Source organism: Aspergillus pseudonomiae (genome assembly GCF_009193645.1).
Source record: "Aspergillus pseudonomiae strain CBS 119388 unplaced genomic scaffold BDV37scaffold_26, whole genome shotgun sequence".
Lineage (NCBI taxonomy): Eukaryota > Fungi > Ascomycota > Eurotiomycetes > Eurotiales > Aspergillaceae > Aspergillus > Aspergillus pseudonomiae.
The window spans coordinates 1-16,577 of NW_022476018.1; the positions used below are offsets into that span (position 1 = coordinate 1).

At 45.1% G+C, this 16,577-nt stretch overlaps 6 protein-coding genes across 6 annotated transcripts; 4 read left to right on the plus strand and 2 right to left on the minus strand.

Moving 5' to 3' along the window:
- Positions 1 to 1,211: 1,211 nt before the first annotated feature.
- BDV37DRAFT_100525 (DUF3435 domain-containing protein) lies at positions 1,212 to 4,260 on the plus strand. The gene is made up of 5 exons (XM_032078175.1): positions 1,212 to 1,709; positions 1,784 to 2,045; positions 2,104 to 2,426; positions 2,501 to 2,877; positions 2,980 to 4,260. The coding sequence occupies exons 1-5, from the start codon at positions 1,312 to 1,314 to the stop codon at positions 3,921 to 3,923; spliced, it is 2,304 nt and encodes a 767-aa protein (XP_031942266.1). The 5' UTR covers positions 1,212 to 1,311; the 3' UTR covers positions 3,924 to 4,260.
- A 239-nt stretch (positions 4,261 to 4,499) lies between these two features.
- BDV37DRAFT_100457 (kinase-like domain-containing protein) lies at positions 4,500 to 6,117 on the minus strand. The gene has a single exon (XM_032078174.1). It carries the CDS (start codon positions 5,543 to 5,545, stop codon positions 4,598 to 4,600), a length of 948 nt encoding a protein of 315 aa, XP_031942267.1. The 5' UTR covers positions 5,546 to 6,117; the 3' UTR covers positions 4,500 to 4,597.
- On the plus strand, positions 5,975 to 7,108 carry BDV37DRAFT_282192 (uncharacterized protein; the record flags this gene model as incomplete). Its single annotated transcript, XM_032086983.1, has 4 exons — positions 5,975 to 6,503; positions 6,563 to 6,607; positions 6,665 to 6,799; positions 6,864 to 7,108. 4 exons carry the CDS (start codon positions 5,975 to 5,977, stop codon positions 7,106 to 7,108), a joined length of 954 nt encoding a protein of 317 aa, XP_031942268.1.
- Positions 7,109 to 8,054: 946 nt separating this feature from the next.
- BDV37DRAFT_100279 (uncharacterized protein) lies at positions 8,055 to 8,949 on the minus strand. The gene has a single exon (XM_032078173.1). The coding sequence runs from the start codon at positions 8,709 to 8,711 to the stop codon at positions 8,145 to 8,147; it is 567 nt and encodes a 188-aa protein (XP_031942269.1). The 5' UTR covers positions 8,712 to 8,949; the 3' UTR covers positions 8,055 to 8,144.
- An 876-nt stretch (positions 8,950 to 9,825) lies between these two features.
- Positions 9,826 to 10,521, plus strand: BDV37DRAFT_282194 (uncharacterized protein; the record flags this gene model as incomplete). Its single annotated transcript, XM_032086984.1, has 2 exons — positions 9,826 to 9,960; positions 10,015 to 10,521. 2 exons carry the CDS (start codon positions 9,826 to 9,828, stop codon positions 10,519 to 10,521), a joined length of 642 nt encoding a protein of 213 aa, XP_031942270.1.
- Positions 10,522 to 11,871: 1,350 nt separating this feature from the next.
- Positions 11,872 to 14,125, plus strand: BDV37DRAFT_100796 (uncharacterized protein). Its single transcript, XM_032078178.1, has 6 exons — positions 11,872 to 11,970; positions 12,056 to 12,198; positions 12,252 to 12,386; positions 12,444 to 12,599; positions 12,653 to 13,006; positions 13,058 to 14,125. Exons 2-6 carry the CDS (start codon positions 12,183 to 12,185, stop codon positions 13,564 to 13,566), a joined length of 1,170 nt encoding a protein of 389 aa, XP_031942271.1. The 5' UTR covers positions 11,872 to 11,970; positions 12,056 to 12,182; the 3' UTR covers positions 13,567 to 14,125.
- Positions 14,126 to 16,577: the final 2,452 nt, after the last annotated feature.

A 16,577-nucleotide genomic window follows, 5' to 3' on the forward strand; every position in this document is an offset into this window, starting at 1 on the left:
AATTTTACGTAATATTATTAATTATATTATTAATCTATTTAATAAAATTCTTTTACTTTTATAGTAACTTAATCTCAATTTATTATATTTAGTATAATTTCAATATTAGTTTTTTTTATTTTACTTATAGTAATATTACTTTTTATAATATATTAATAAATATTATAACTTGTTAATATATATTTTTATCTTTATTTTAAAGATTTCCTAATATTTTAGATATTTTAAAAAATTTCTTTATATTAAGATTATAGCTAATCTATTAAATATTATACTCTTTATTTAAAAAATTAATTTTAATTAAAACTTAATTTAATTAATTAATATTTAAAACAGGCTCGCGGTATTAATTAGTATTATTAAAATTATTTATTCTATAGATTAATATATATTATATATATCTCTTGATTAATTTTATAATAGCTTTATACTATAATTTATTATTAGTCTATTTAAATTTATAGATTTTATTATTTATATAGTCGATTAAGTTATTAATTTTATTTTTATTAAATTATTTATATTATTATTTTATAATATTTTATAAATTATTTTAATTTTAGTTAATACGTAGTTATATTACTTAATTCATATATATTATAAGCTAATTTAATATAATTTAGTTATTACTATTTAGTTTATTTTCTTTATATTATTTTATTTTTTTAGTTAATAAATTTATATTAATATTAAATTATATAGATTTAGTTTCACTATTAGTCTCTTTTAATTTTTTATAGATTTTGGAATTTCGTGATATATTATAAATTTCTTTAGTTTTATTATTTAATTTATTAATTATTATATTAGTATTAAATTATACTATATAAGAACTGCGATTTGCTATTTGGCTGCCTTTTTCGGCAGCAGGTGACTGCCGAAAAGGGCCATATTTCAGCAGCTTCCTTCTGCCACGCTCCCGGGCTTTCTGTCGACGCACCGTCTAGCGTAAGATTTTATGCCTGAGGCTGTCAACATCGTGGGCGCGTCCATCAGGACTCGTCCAGGCAGGCTCATACTCCGCTTTACCATCACAGCTCTTGGAATCTCATTGACAACGCCGCCAATGGCGCCCCCAGCGCCATACCAGCTGGCCTCTGGCCAGTGCATCAACAATATGACTATAACACGCCCGGCTGTTCCTGTTTTTCTATCCCTTTATTTTTCGTCACCTTGTGCTTATATCGAATCACCGAAAAATCAACCTTGTCCTTGTCCATCTACTAAACCGAATACCGACTATTACGTCCTAGGATCTCCTTGACTCTTCCTGTACCCTTTTCTCCCTACGGTCAGCTTACGAATTTGATCATGCGCTGTCGGAGAGAAACCTGTGCAACCTCCCGCACTGCCATTACTGAATCATCCACCACGTCTCCTGGAATTACCGATGACGATAGATCCATCGAACCTAGCTCGGAGACGGACCTGACGGAACCGGAATACCTGCCTCCCCCTTCTCAGAAGGTCCAGAAAAGGAAAATCCGGCGAGGCCCTGCTTCAGGACGCGAGCGAGCGGACTTCGCAGAGTTCAAAGTTTCGGAAACTGAGAATATCATAGATGTGTCGGCCGTGGAGGTGGTTCATCAGGGTAGTTACGAAGATCCCGCTGATGATACAGATGAGGATCTGTCTAAGGTGCCGGAGGATTATGGCAAATCGAATAATACCCGGAAACTGAACCTTCGACTAGAGGAGCGCTGGGCTCGGTCAGTATCCATGCCGACCAGGCTATACTGAAATGTTGCCTTGATGGACCGATCTCTGACTTGTATGCTTTTAGGTACTGTCGGACTAAAGCAATCGAGCCGTCAGCCGATCCGAAGTGGGAAGATCCAGAGGAGGCCTTACGTCAAGCCTCCCCAAACGACATCCACCGGTTTCTGAATTGGTGTCTCAAGCTGAAGTACGGCTTGGACGGTCGCCGCCTAAAGGGCTACAGAAAAGCCAGTGCCCTTCAAGCGGATTGGAAGTATTTCCGAGTCTATTACACCAAAGTCACGAAGCAGGAGATGAAAAAGGAAATGGGTGAGGCGGTGCGCACTGTACGTTCCATCCTTCCTGGATTCCGTCTCCATCAGCATGTCATTTGACCGCGGGCAGGGAATGAGACACCTGATCGATAAACGAGGGTTGGACAAACAGCCCCGGGCAAATGTCCCGGTCTATATCGAAGATATGGTACCGTTCAATGAGACAATTCTCCAAACCCAGAAAAGGCGATTTCATCTTGGCTTTCAGCGAATTATTCTATGTCTCTACAACACCATCGGGCTATTCACTGTCAACCGGAAACAGGCGATGCTACATCTCCAGTTCAAGCATTTGCAGATAACTCTGCAGCGTGATCCGCATGGAGGACCACCGGTGCGGATGATCGAAATCGATCCCCAGTTTGTGAAAAGTGTCCTCGGAATGTACAAGGTGTACGTGGCCCTCAGCGTCGTACCTCGCTCAACCCCCGTACTGGATGGGCTCATTGAACTGATCAATAAAACAGCAATACCTTCGCCTTACCAGAAATTATCTATGGTGTATCGCTTGTTTTCAGCCCACACGTATTGCTCTTCAGCATACTGTTCTATATAAAAGCGTTTGAGGCGCCCCACTTGACTTCGATGGAGGACCTTCGGAGGCTGTTCATTGAGGATGGGCGACAGGAGATGCCACTTCCCCTGAAAAAGGAGATGGACAACTACTATGTCTTTCCGAAGGTTGACGTCATCGACGGCGAGCCCCGTATCTTGTGGGAGACACGCATGAACGGCTCTACACTGGATGGGCAGCTTCGGTCATTCAGTGAAATACATGGTTTCCTGAATCATTTTTTCTCCCACCAGTTCCGTTATGGGGGAGGAGAATTGCTTGACCAGAGTGGTAAGAACCCTAATCTTCTCGATCCCAGATTTTGCATTCTCTTTTTTTCTTTTCTTTCCTTCTTTTTCTTCTAGCCTAATGGTTACTGACTATCGCATCCAGGATTTGTGAGCGAGGCGCAGCGTAACGTGATCATGGCTCACGCGAGCAGCAGAACCTTCATCAAGCACTATCGACCACGACGGCATACTGGTTTGCAGGAGGTTATGTGCGGGATTGATCCGGACGAGGAACTTTCGCGAGCTGTAACTCGGATGAGCCGATGGATTGACAAGAGGCGACCCCGATATCTAAGCGACGCTGAGAAAGCGTCAGTGGAGAACGATCCCGAGCTGCAATCCGCCATACGAGAGCAAGTTGAACTGGAGGACCGTTATGCTCGATCCAACGATCCAGCATTGCGGGCCTTATTGGAACAACAGAAGCGCAATGTTGACAACACACGTCGCCGTCTTCGGGAGAAACGGCGGAAAGAGATCCGCCGGGATTTCAGTCGGATACAAGCGGTCATCGACATCGAAAGACAATTAACAGGCGGTGCTGTGAATAACGAGCCTGCCCGGGAGGTGTTACGAAAGGAATTCGCCATGCCACCGGAGCAGATCGTCCTTGTGGAGACGTTTTTCACCTGGCCCACTTCAGACTCGTTGGAAGACGAATGGATGAGGCGCAGTAAAGCCACGGCGGCGGCCACACTATATTGCGGTTTCCGTGAGGGGGGCCCTCTCCGCGGACGGCCGAAACGTCCTGCATCAGACGATGAAACTCAAGTCGCAGACCCACCGGCTAAAAAGCAGAAGACGCAGAAGCGTCCGACTGTATCGGCATGGGAGAATAAGCTTGTTGCCATCAAGGAGAAGGTGGCAGCGGAGAAACCATCTGCGTGTTTCCAATGCTTGAAAGAATACTCTGACGTTTACGGATTGAAGAGACACTTTAAGACATTGCATCTGCAGGATCGCCAATGCAACTTCTGTGATCTGTCGCTACAGCATGAGATGCACCTGCGGAGGCATGCACAGGATGTACATCGGCTTCGTACGTGAGCGTTATCCTTGCTACTGTGGGGTTCCTCCTAATGCTGGCTGATGGCCATCAACTTGCTACAGATGCCATTCAGATGATGGTGGATTCAGGAGCTGGTTCCTAAAGACAGTGTGGCGCGATACAATCACCATGATTAGGTGAATCGTTAAGAACTAGCTGCACCTAGTAAAGTTGGGCAACCCAGTTTCTTTCTATTAGTTTTCTTTGGGCGAAATGCTAGTAGGACATCCGCTAGATATTGATCTCTGCCAAATTCAGGTCGGCTTATTAACCTCTGAAGGCTATCAAAAGCTACACTAGATGAGTAGACAGGAAGGAATGGCATGCTTGAAAAAAGCACTCTGAATGCCGACGAAAATGTATAGATTCATAATTATATTCCCCCACGCGACTTGAAGGCCTCGAAACTGCCAGGGAGTCTTGAAGTACACTTGCGTCCAAAGCCCCGTTTGCCCTATAGAGACATGACCTATGCATATCAAGAGTGTGAAGCCACTGTGTTCTTCGTTCGGTGAGTGTGTGGGCTATTTCTAAAAATATTTTCCGTGTCTCTGGAATCTCTTGATCTTACTCTGCTTACCAGAGAAGGTTGTGGAGGACTAGGTACTATTGGAGTAAATAATTGACATCATAGTCCGTCTAGCTGACTTGTTCTATCTACAACAGCTTCCATCTACATGGCTATATAGGAGTCAACGGTCAAAGAGTTCAAGGCAATATCAGAGGCTAGCTCGTCCAAGTACTGATCACCACCCATCCAAGAAGCCACTTGGTACCACCAACTGCCTTTGCCAAATCGCATCGCTGTTGTGAATTCCCAATATTCAGGATACCAGCCTGCAGACTCCCAATCGAGAAATCCAGATAGATGTCCGTGGTCATCAACAAGGATATTGTGTGCTTTGAAATCACCGTGCGTAAATGTTATCTGATGAGAATAATCTTGAAGCTTTTTCGCACAGAATAACGCTTCCTTGTACTCGGTAGTGGATTCGAAACCATGGGGTGAGGCTGGACTTAGAAGATACTCATAAAACTCTTCTTTACTTGTAAAAGGACCCATCATATGACAAGGAATCCGCGGACTTCGCAAGCATGTTCCAATTGCTGAGCAAATAGAGGTTGAGCTAGGGGGGCGCCATCGACGCATCGAGTGTAAACATGTCCTTAATTCGTACAGCCATGGCTCCTCCGTATCGACTTGCAGCGGATCAAATGAATTTTCCAGTGGCACACCAGGTATCCTTGTCATTAGGATTGAAAATGTTCGATTGAACGGATCACCTTGATGCTCTCCACAGCTTAAGAATTTAGGAACCGGTATTCCAGCAGCTTCCGCCATTTGCATTGCAACCGCTTCCTCGATACTCGTCCGGTCAGTCCATTTCATGACAAGCCCAAATGGTAACTGTACAATGTGGGCATTGAAAGGAATATCGAACCAAGAACAGTAATACTGAGAAAAAAAATATAATGCCCTATGGAAAAGTCCCCAGGCTTTTCTGATAAACTTTCCCGGCAGACGCGGTACAACAGGAGTGTCTTCAGAAATTGTATAGCGGGTCTTTCGTGGCCATGTAAAATCCGGCTGTAATATATGTGGAATGAGCAGGCTCTTCATATTCTAACAGAGAACACAAAAATTTATCAGTATAGAAGGATGTGATTAGGTCTGATCATTAACCTAGAGAGGGACTTTCGAAGACGAAGCGATTTAAGACACCGTATGTTTGGTCATGTGAGATAATACTCAATGAAATGTTCATGTGACGCAAGAGGCTTTCTGATTGCGTACTCTGATTGGCTGGAGCCAATCCCCTCCCGCCTCTCAGGGTATATCTTGCTCTTCCCTGCCTCTACCTCACCACCTTCCTACCACCTCCCTACCACCTTCCTACCACCTTCCTACCACCTCCCTACCACCTTCCTACCACCTTCCTACCACCTTCCTACCACCTTCCTACCACCTTCCTACCACCTTTCTACCACCTTTCTACCACCTCCCTACTACCTACTACCTACTTCCCGTACTTTCTCCGCAATCTCGACGATGTCCACGACGCCCCCTACCTTACTATTCAAGGCCACTTCTGGCGGCACATTCTCTTATCCAGACGGATACGACAACGTTTCCAACCAGGATCTTGTGGATTTATACAGGCTAACCCAGAAGGCATTGCTCTCTTTGGAAACAGAGATTGATAAGAGGTCGATTACAGTGGGTATAGGTGTAGAAAAAGCCATCAGAAGGGTGAAGGAAATTTATAAAGAGGTTAGAATTACGAAGAGGATACCCGACCGAGCTGAACGACTTGTACACAACGCAATCAGTGCTGTAACGGATCCTGTTTTTACCGAGCCTGGTGCCCGACGCTATCAAATTTTCTTTACTGACATCCTTAGCCTTAAAAACCATGGAATATTCGTTCTCTGCGCAGCATCCTTGGGGAAAGAGAAAGTAAGAAATATGAAGAAGGAGGACCGAATGGAGTTCTTGGACTACCTTGGGAATAATTTTTCGACTTTTAACAGCTCCGCTCTTGATGATCTCGCTACAAAGTTTGACATTCCAAAGCATGGTATTTTCCTCCGACCCACTGACAATGGTCTGGTAGGTTTGGCATCTGACAGCGAATAGACAAGTATAGTGAACCGAATCAGCGCAAGCGGCGCCTATCTCAAGGTTGGTTGTTTCATTTGGGTCACGACAGAATATACTTTGTTATTGATTCGGATATAGTGCTGGAAACCAGTCCACGAAAGGAACAACAAAACGTCCTTCAGGGGAAGGGTACGATAGAAGGTGGTGGTGATTCTGAAGTCGCAGCCGCATCAACTTCGATGGAGACAGAGCAGATGTTAAGAAGGCAGAGACGTGAGTTGCCTGGGGTTGTTCTTTATCCGTCACTTTAATGAATTTACTCTAACGATATTCGTAGAGATTGAATATAGCTACTCAAATGCGCCAGTCAAATCCATCTCACCATTAGGTGAAAAGCTTACCGACGCTATCAGGAGTAGTAAACAGTGGCAGTGGGAGCGGGCGGTCGGGCAGAACGAAGTGACAGGTTGTATTACTGCACTGGCTCCAAAAGATCGAAATATTGATATTTCTCTAAATATGTTAGTTGGATTTGAGATGGGAAACAAGTTGATCGAGGAACTTCGGCTTATACCTATATGAACATAACTGTGGCCCCAACAACACGAACTTTGTATCCAGCGGGGACAATGTGCTTCCCCTCCTCTTCTTGAGATTCCCATTCCCAATATGCCGGTGACCCCATATCAGCTTTAGGATCGTATATCTGGATTAACTTTCCCGTGCCGATTATTGTTCTTGGATAATCTACTCCATCAAAAAGTTTCGTTTTGATATCTTCCATCTCTCCCTTTAAGGCCCTAGCCCCTACCTAGTGTAGAATCCAGTTAAATCAAGTCGAGCCATGGAAATAGCTAAGCAAACCTCTTCTGACATGGCCAAATGAACAAAAACGGTCGCAATATCTTCACGTTATACGAAGTTACGGCGGATTGTATTGGCTAGCGTTCTCGTAGTGGACAAGGGCGGACCTAATGGTAACGGAGGTCAGAAACACGGCATGTGAGTAGAGGAATGCGACTTGTTGCTCACAACGACGGGTAACTAGAGGCGAGCTCTAAAATATAATAAAATCTGAAACAGCCATGAAAATCAAGGCGTACAATTATCTGGATACTCTTATAGGTCTCATGAGTAGGTTAGGTAGTTGGGCACATGAAACGGCCGAAATATATTTGAATAGTGGTGGGGTCAATGGAGGGGCTATTACAAACACCGCGGAGTCAAATGACTAAGCATAACATCTGTATTTCAGGCGAAAAGAATAATGTCCGCTTTCCTAGTCAGGTCTAAAACCCGGCGGACTTTTCAACTCCACGGGTGGATGTGTCAACTATGCGGGCGTTGTTTCCGTTATGTACAATGGAAACAACACCCTGCTGAGTTCATAGCGTGGAAATATATCGGGCTATGGCCCTTACTGCGGAAATTTTTATAGCAGGTAGTTCCCCATAATCACCACAATAGATTGCTCCTATTCAAATCATAAAAACAGAATCAATCAATCAAGAGAGGACAACTATTTCAGCAGCACACATATCGCAGAGCGAAAAGTCAGTGGCAGAGTCCAGAAGCCACAACATCATTCTAACACCAGCCAATGTAGGAGCAAGGAGTCTTACTTGCACAGCTTTGACCTGACCACAGGACGCGGCTGGCTATTAGACGCAGCAGTCGCACTGTATTGATTTCCGAACATCATGCACTCATCTTGCAACTTCTGATGATCGTCGCATCGAACCAGACCCTCTTCGATAAGACGTTGTAAAATAGTCATCAGCCATATACGGCAAGTTACTCCAGGGATTTGATTGACATCATCGTCGCGGGACCTCATGGTTTGGTCGAGGATTGCGTGTTTTGGCTCGGGAACGTTTGCGATCTGAATGAGGACGCAGAGAAAGTTCGACTTGAAGACACCGCTGGTCGGGCCATGGTCAGGTATCCATCCGCCACCGAGGTTTCTCATGTGGTATTTGCTTCCCCCACTGGTGGTTTGGTGAAAGTAATAACCCCAGTGGAAATCATTCGCTCGAGGAGGGTCAGACCGAATGTAAAGGACAATGTAGAGAGTGTTCAATGGAAGCTGGGCCAAAGCCTCTTCCTGCAGTTTTTTGATCTCAAGCCCCCTCTGCCTGGCATTGGTAACTCGTGCAACAGAGTCCGGCTTAGCTAGATTCCCCATATCGAATGATGCCAAAAAGGATATTGTGGAAAAGATAGGCAGGTAATAGATGAGCTCAAAACCTTTGGTTATTGCAGGCTAATCGATAATAACATTTAGGGGCACTGTCTTGACTTAAGTACTTTACTTCCGGACGTTTGTTTGGGTGGTGAGTGCTTTGCTGTAACGGGCATCGTTGGAAGTCGTATAGGCGCTGCAAGTCTACACCATGTTGCATACATTTTAAAGTTCAGGCCCTCTTTGTTAGGAACGAATTTACTAGTTGCATTTCACATCAGGAATGAGGCGTTCAAATACCAAATAAAGTAAGAACGGACGCTACAAGGTGTCTCAAGGGCCCACCATACGCCCACCATACACCTACCATACACCTACCATACTCCCACCACACCCCTACCACTACCCTACCTTAGGCGTCCAAAGAGTGCCACCACACATTTACCCATAAGCGTACTACAAATGTCATCGGGCCAAATGCTAGCTTACCATCGACCCACTAGTTACTTACCATACGCCTACCATAAATCCACCATTTGCCTACCACTTCCCTACCACTTCCCTACCACTTCCCTACCATATGCCTATCATACACCTACCATACGCCTACCATACACCTACTGAGCCTCCCGTCATAATCTGCCTTTAGCCGTATTACGCGGCACCTTGTACCTCACTACAATAACCCATATAGACCCCTGACCATTAGAATTATAGACAGGTCTTGATCTTTAACCAGGCTGAACATCACCCCCACCCATCAATGCGGCATTACGCCTCAATCTCCTATCACAAATGTGGTTAATACAACGTCTAATGCCTGTCACAACTAGAGAATACCTAGCAGCTTACATTTCCAGGTGTATTAAAATCTTGACAACTGACAAAGAACCAATAGTAATCACTATATTCTGAAGATAACCCATTGAAAGGATTTCCCCCCTGGTTTACAGCTGGTTTTCGGTGCCGAACATCGTATGCGAAGTTAGCAATCAGGATATCGACCTATATCCACTATATCCTAGAGCGCAATCGTATCTATAAAGATGCCAGCCTTATCCCAAGTGCTCACCGCAAATTCGCACGGACACATATTCCTTCAACAGTCATTCTAATCATGTGCATCCGTCGAATCGTATCTTTTTACTATACCTTCCTTTGCTGCCTGCGAGGATGCGAAGACTCCGATGAGGAATGCGATGATCTAACTTCCTTCGAGGGTGAGATGCCCATTGGGGCAAGGATAGAATCTGTGAGTATCAAGCATCAGTGAACTTGGAAAGGTCTAACATAGGCATACCGGTAGATGACCGTTGTCAGATATGTCAACAAGGACAACTCCATCGCCATAACCCACACTGTTGTGGAGACTACTCACATTGACCCACAAGCGGATTGTGGCTCTGGCCAAGATATGGGGACCAAGAGTTCCATCCCTGATGATGCGTCGGACGCAAGTACTCTCGTCGAAAATCCCGAGACAGCGATTGTACCATCTGCATCTTCCTTCCAATCAGATGAGAAAATCATCATAGAGAAGGATACCGAGATCGTCTTACCTTGTCCAACATTTGTCGATAATTACACTGGTTGTCGTATGGTGGAACTGCGCTATGTTACTTCTATGTACCTTGATCCTATCGTTATACCTCTTGACGATTGTGAGTTCAATAAGTGTGAATCCAGCGAATCAGACTCGGTTGATGATGAGGTTGAGGCGCTGTTTCGCTACAAAGACCTCAAGTTTTGCGCGTGCGTTCCGTTTGGTTATGTAAAAGCCCGCGCTGAAATGGATCCTGCTGTAGTCGACTGACCTCATTGGGTTGATTATTCCCTGATTCCCTGCGTCTGTCTATTTCTTTGTCTTTAATACGTCTGTCAGCTGGGGAAGAGTAACTGGTTGGTTAGTTGCATACCACAAATGTGTATACGAAAGTTATCTGTCAAGAAACTAGCAGTACAGATATATCGTACATGTAGTGATGATACGTTGGTTAGCTTGTCTCCGAATATATAAGACAGCGATACTTGTCCTTTAACATCCTCATCATAATAACCATGAAAAGCCTTATGCAACTGCTTTTAGTGCTCTGGCTCTTAGTATTTTTCATTCTCCATGTTACAAGGCCTTTCTTTAAGAGAAGATATTTTCCTGGTCCGGGAGCACGTACAATTCCTCAACATCTGCATGATGAGTAACATGAATCCTGTACGTTCTCACATAAGGCTGTTAAGAAGTTGGTTCCTAAGCCCTTAGAAGAACAGAAAACGCCAAAATACTGCCACAGAAAGGGAAGGACTCGTTCCAAGAAAGAGAGAAAGTTTTGAGAGAGACTACCAGATTGTAAGAAAAAGTTTTACCCGTCAGAAATATTAGCTAATATGTTGTAGCAAAAGGGTATCTCTTGTGAGACACAAGAGAAGGGTAAAAACGAGGATCAGCTTCCTTTAACGTTTAAGAGGGCTAGAGAAAACCATCATAGCGGCCGGGTAGAGAAACTTCCACGTATGCGTGCGAGACGATTATGTTGTGCGTGTGAGGACGAACGGGCGGTCATAGGCGATAGAGGACGCTGTCGTGTATGCGGCCACGAAAGTTGCCCAGTGTGTCTTACATAGCCGAGCTTTACGCTACAGATTAATAGATCAGCCAGTAGTATCTTGCAATTCAAGTAATTGGTCAGTAGATACTCATAACTCTGATATAGTAAAGTGGGACTGTACTATTACACCCCCCAGGGACGCCACGGCTGCAGCAGGAGCAGAATCCTGGTACACTAGACAATGGATCAGTGAGCAAGTCTCTAGGCACCGCACACCCAACTGCTACTTAGCCTTCTCTGGCTTTGTCGGTATTTCTTTTGTAGATCGCAATATCCTGAACCAAGTTGGTAGCTAGCTGTGTTAGGATTTTATTTCGCTGGACTGTGTAGAACGCGGTCGTATCGATGTAACGTAGCAAGTGTTGATCGCTGCATATCAGGTCCTGTTATCGACCGGCTTTCTATACTGGTATCATGCGGCCACGAGTCTTGTGTAGTAACGACTGATGTTTGTTGACGAGTCAGGTAACATTCTCCGTAGTCGTGGACCCACGCTGTCCTATAAACCTACTTTATTGAGCAGAGAGCTGGTGAAGTGACGCCTTTTTTTGGCAGTTGAGAGAAATAAGCAGGAACGAAGAAGGGCAGCTCGATAACCCTTCTGGAAATTGGCTCTAAGCCAAGCGCCTGTCTAGGGTTGCCTAAAATGTTGCGGCCGGGTAGGAGGAGATTTTTAATTTACCTTTTTTGTCTTTCTACAGTAGAGCTCAAACCATCTGACACCTTCGTGTACTTTTGCTTAAGGAGTAATCGTCGATATTTAACCTGCCTTATCACGGCTTTTTTCTGGACCAGTTCCACAATCTTTAATATCTGAAACATTACCCTTCGACACTGCAGTGAACACTCGATACTTAAAGTCCATGACAATATGTCTACAGTACCCAGTAAGTATCAATGTATGGAAAGGTGCATGGTTACGCTAATGAGTATTGCACAGGCCTCCGTCGGGTAATTCCTGTAGGGAATGTGGATGAAATACGAGAGGCTCGAAAAGAGCTCCTCAAGAGGCTGTCTACTAAAGAACTAGCTCATGTTGCTGCGTTATTTGGACAGGCTAGGTCGACAAGGGATGGTAGGCTTGTTTTAAGGCTAATACAATCTGCCAAGAACTTGTGCTGATTGCTAGTAGACTGTTATAAATATATTATGAAAGCCCTCGACGATATTGCCGGAGACTCTCTGCGCAAGATGGTACAAGAGTTACAAGGATCGAGATGCAAGCAGTTGGTAGATGTCCTTATCTCAGTGGCGGAATATGAAAAGAAATCCAGAGACGGGCTGCTTGGTGAGTAGATCTCCAATGAGTCGGCATAACACACAATGCTAACAGAATAATAGATAGATCAAAATCAATTGAGATCCCAGAGATCTACCTTCCCCAGGACATACCGAACGAGGAAGTGCCATATAGCGGTAACATAAACGAAGAACAGGGTTCTTGGACGTTGGTGAGCCCCTGGGATTCTTCCCAGAAATTGACTTTCAACAGTCAGGAGACAGAGAAGACCCGTCTACAGTCTCGGCAAATGCTTGAAAAGTTAACATATGAACCTTTAAGCACACTTTTAAATTGCCTTTTGAGCTATATTGAACCACGTCTTCGACAGGTTTACTCTTATAAGCGTGGGATGGTCCCGAAGTGGTGGCCTCGCACTATAAAGTTCAATGGCAAAAACCACTATAGCAAAGCCGGTAAGACTTGCCCCTATAATTGTTATTCAGCCTCTGATATGTCTTGAACAGCGATTGTCGAATTGATAATTTATATTATATTCGACTTGCACTCAGAAGGGTTCCGAATTATCCATGCAATAGATGCGATAAAATTCCATCCCAGGCTCACCGTCAAAGCCAAGGAGATCGTATATTCACTACTGTTCGTTCGACAGGCAGAAGAATTATGCCGGGGGAACACGTCCGATACGGTTCCAAAAGCAGAAGTGGTAATAGGCAGGAGAGTTGCCCAAAGAGCACCGACAGACTCAGAAACCGAGCCAACTTTTATACGACAGTGTAGTGGAGAATCACAACCTTCCATTTTCACCAGAGGCACGCTTAAAAGGTCTTACTACATTCTCCTAGGAGTCAACGACCAAGGGAAATTTTTCCATTCAGTATCGCAATCAATCAATCGTGATAACCTCAGGTTGTCGGCCGCCGTGGACAGTTTCAGGCAAGAGGTGTCCAGAGTGGAGGAGCAGCAGAGAGCTTACCTGTTGCAAGTCCATAATGAGTCGGAGCAAAAGGGTTGAGAAAATCAATAGCCTCACTTTTTGACAATGCGAGGCTAGTTCTTTCTTTACTGTTTTATTTTATCCTAAAAAATGGTAATTCCTGAATTCCACCTACTTGGATTGGGCATCGCCTATCACACTAGTTTCTTTGTTTGTAGTCCTGGCTTCACGTGCTTCCTTTGCCGGTAATGGAATAACCCTCGGCCGAAGACGGGAACTCTCTTTTCCGAGGTCCTAGTTTGCTTGGCTTGTTTGGTCGTGGAAGCGGCCGAGCAGTTAAAGTATCAACGAACCTCTCATGGATCACTGCACACCAGGACCTTCGTCCAGACAATATTCTGTGGAACGCCGAGCAAAACTGTGTTATGATTATCGACTTCCACTGTTCTCGACTAGACCCACGACCGGACAAACACCGGCCACAGTCGGGGAGGTTCAATTTTAATGTTGAGGCACGTGAGCGGAAACGACTTTGTATGCTCTGACACAAAGCGATGTGCTCAATGCAATGTGCTTCACGTGATCTCTACGATTTAGTGTTGGCCAATGAAATTGCCTAGTTCCAATTACGCGTCATAAGCAACCAATTATGAATATTTGATTTAATTTATATACGGAACGTGTTCAATCAATGAAACGGGATCTGACGAAGCAGGTAAGACAAACAATGAGTCGTGGCCTATAGCTCCCTAAATTTCTTTCTCTTCTCTGAAACTAGGGGCATTTCAGAAACAGCTCGTCTTTTGTGTGCTCTAGGACATTCATGTAGCCTGGTACGATAGAGATACTCATTCAGCAGCCCTGGGGCCCACTGTCGAAGCTCATGGTGGGAGTACCACTCTACGCTGAGGCAAACGAATGTCAAACGCCCCTCTGGCATTGACCTGTGTGTGAGGATGGTCGTTATAGAGTCGGTCTGGTCACCAAATTGATTTATGGTGATGGAATTGGGCCGGTGATGATCATCGGTTTGGGTGTTCGCTGTGCAAGTTAAACAAACGCCCCTCCATTCAATAGGTACTAAGAAACATATTTCCAACCAAAGTCCAGTTATTGATTCGTTTGACCGGGGTAAACATCGTATTTTGCATGCATTTAGAACCATCGCTAACATGTTTACCAAGTAACGCCGCCGGTCCACCACTCTTGGTGGTATGCCCTAGAATGCTTAAGTTTATTGGTCCATTTACAGCACAGAGTCATATACCTGTGCTTCGCGCCGAACTCTCAGCTACCGTTCCATGTGAGACAACGCCTGGAATGCAGTCATCCTGGGTTGACGCCTGGGCTGCTGTCTCACCAGAGAATGGAGACTCCCCAGCTACACCCTCATGTACAGCGCCATGCCTGGTCATGCTGTGGCCCATGTGGCCACCCGAAGTCACCGAGACGATGTCATTTCTGAAAAGGTGCATCTGTTTATCGTCCTCCTGGTCGTGGCATATATGACTCTGCGAACGATAGCTGGGAGTTTCCGGGATGGTGTCGCCATCCGTGTCACCAAGAGAAGGGAGTTTGATACTGGCTTTCTCAATATCAATGAAGATAGGATTACTTGCAGAACCCAACATAGAAAAGTCCTCCGGTCTTTCTATGGAGATACAACGGTCATCCTCAAGGGAGTCTCGATATATTTTTGTGGACGTCGTCATTGTAGAGATACGAGGCCAAGCTAGTCTATGAGGCAATGTTCAGGACATAAAGGTAGGTGTGGAAGAAGAAATGAAAATACAGAATGAATGATTGTCGGGGGAGTAAATGCCCTTATATGCCTGTTCAGTTTTTCGTCCGAGGACAGCGTGACACACGATCACAGCAGATTAACCTCCGTATTCTGCGGATGTACATGCCAAGGCAGTGACTCGTTGAAATGACGTTTTGCTGTGTTGGTGGATAGTGCAGTGGGTGCTGCACTATGTTGATATTGGACGATCTTACGAGCCATCACAGTAGACTAGCAAGGATAAGGCGCGGGTGACCTGGCGATACTGACTCGGAAGAACGCCTGGACAGTGCCTAAGAATACAACGTTTCGAAACCCTTGTTCTCGCAGCAGGTCGACGTCCGTGAAGGCGTCTGGTCAGGTTTTTGGTCTTGGTCCACCTTATGATGCTCCAGTGCCATTCTTCGCATTGCAAGGCATCCAATCATTATAGATATAAAGTCATACAAGCCTCCATATCGCTAAAAATGAGGAGACCTGGCGCGCTGAAAACACCTCCACCAGTCACGGCTCGCGCTCATGAGAGACTTGTTCCTCGGCATTTGAGGTCAAGATTGGATGGTCTTGCGAGAGGCAGTGACCTGGAAGTCCAAAGGAATCCGTGCCGCACACAAGCGAGGTCATAGCAACAGCGACAAATACTTCCATCCCAACACCCCAACAACGACTATCATTTGAGCCGATTGGAGGCGAGGGATGGTTCTAACTCGAGATTATCGCGAAGGTTTCATGTAGCCTTGAGTAGGTAGGCACTACAGAGGGTAAAACAGAATCTCAAAATAGCATCCCGGGCTGACCTTGATTGGGAGCCTACGTTTTCTAAGCCACGAAGATAGGACTACTAGGAGTCGGCCTACGTAATGGTTATGTTGTGAAGACCAATTGTCACAAGTATTCTCAACTCATCTACCGTACAGAGTATGGCCGAGTCAGCCTGCGGGGACGTCTGACCACACTTTCCTGTTGAGACCCAGCCAGCGATTCGTCCGCCAACAAGCGTGTTGATCCAATCCCTGCCATTGCTGCAAGCTGAACATCCTAATACGACGAGTGATGGAGGGATACGTCCGACTACCAATGGACATGTGGATCCAAGTCAGCTGCGCAAGGCAATAGACCGCTTTTCGCTATCCTAGGATGGTGGGATGGTGGGATGTCGGAAAGCCTGGTGCTAGCTCGCTTTTCGCTATCCTGGGATACTGAAAAGCCTGACCCCCCCCCGGCCTATAAAAGGTCCCTCGATTCCTGCCATTTCCTCACTTCCCAATCATCCTTACATCTCGCCTGTTCGATAATAGCTGTCTCG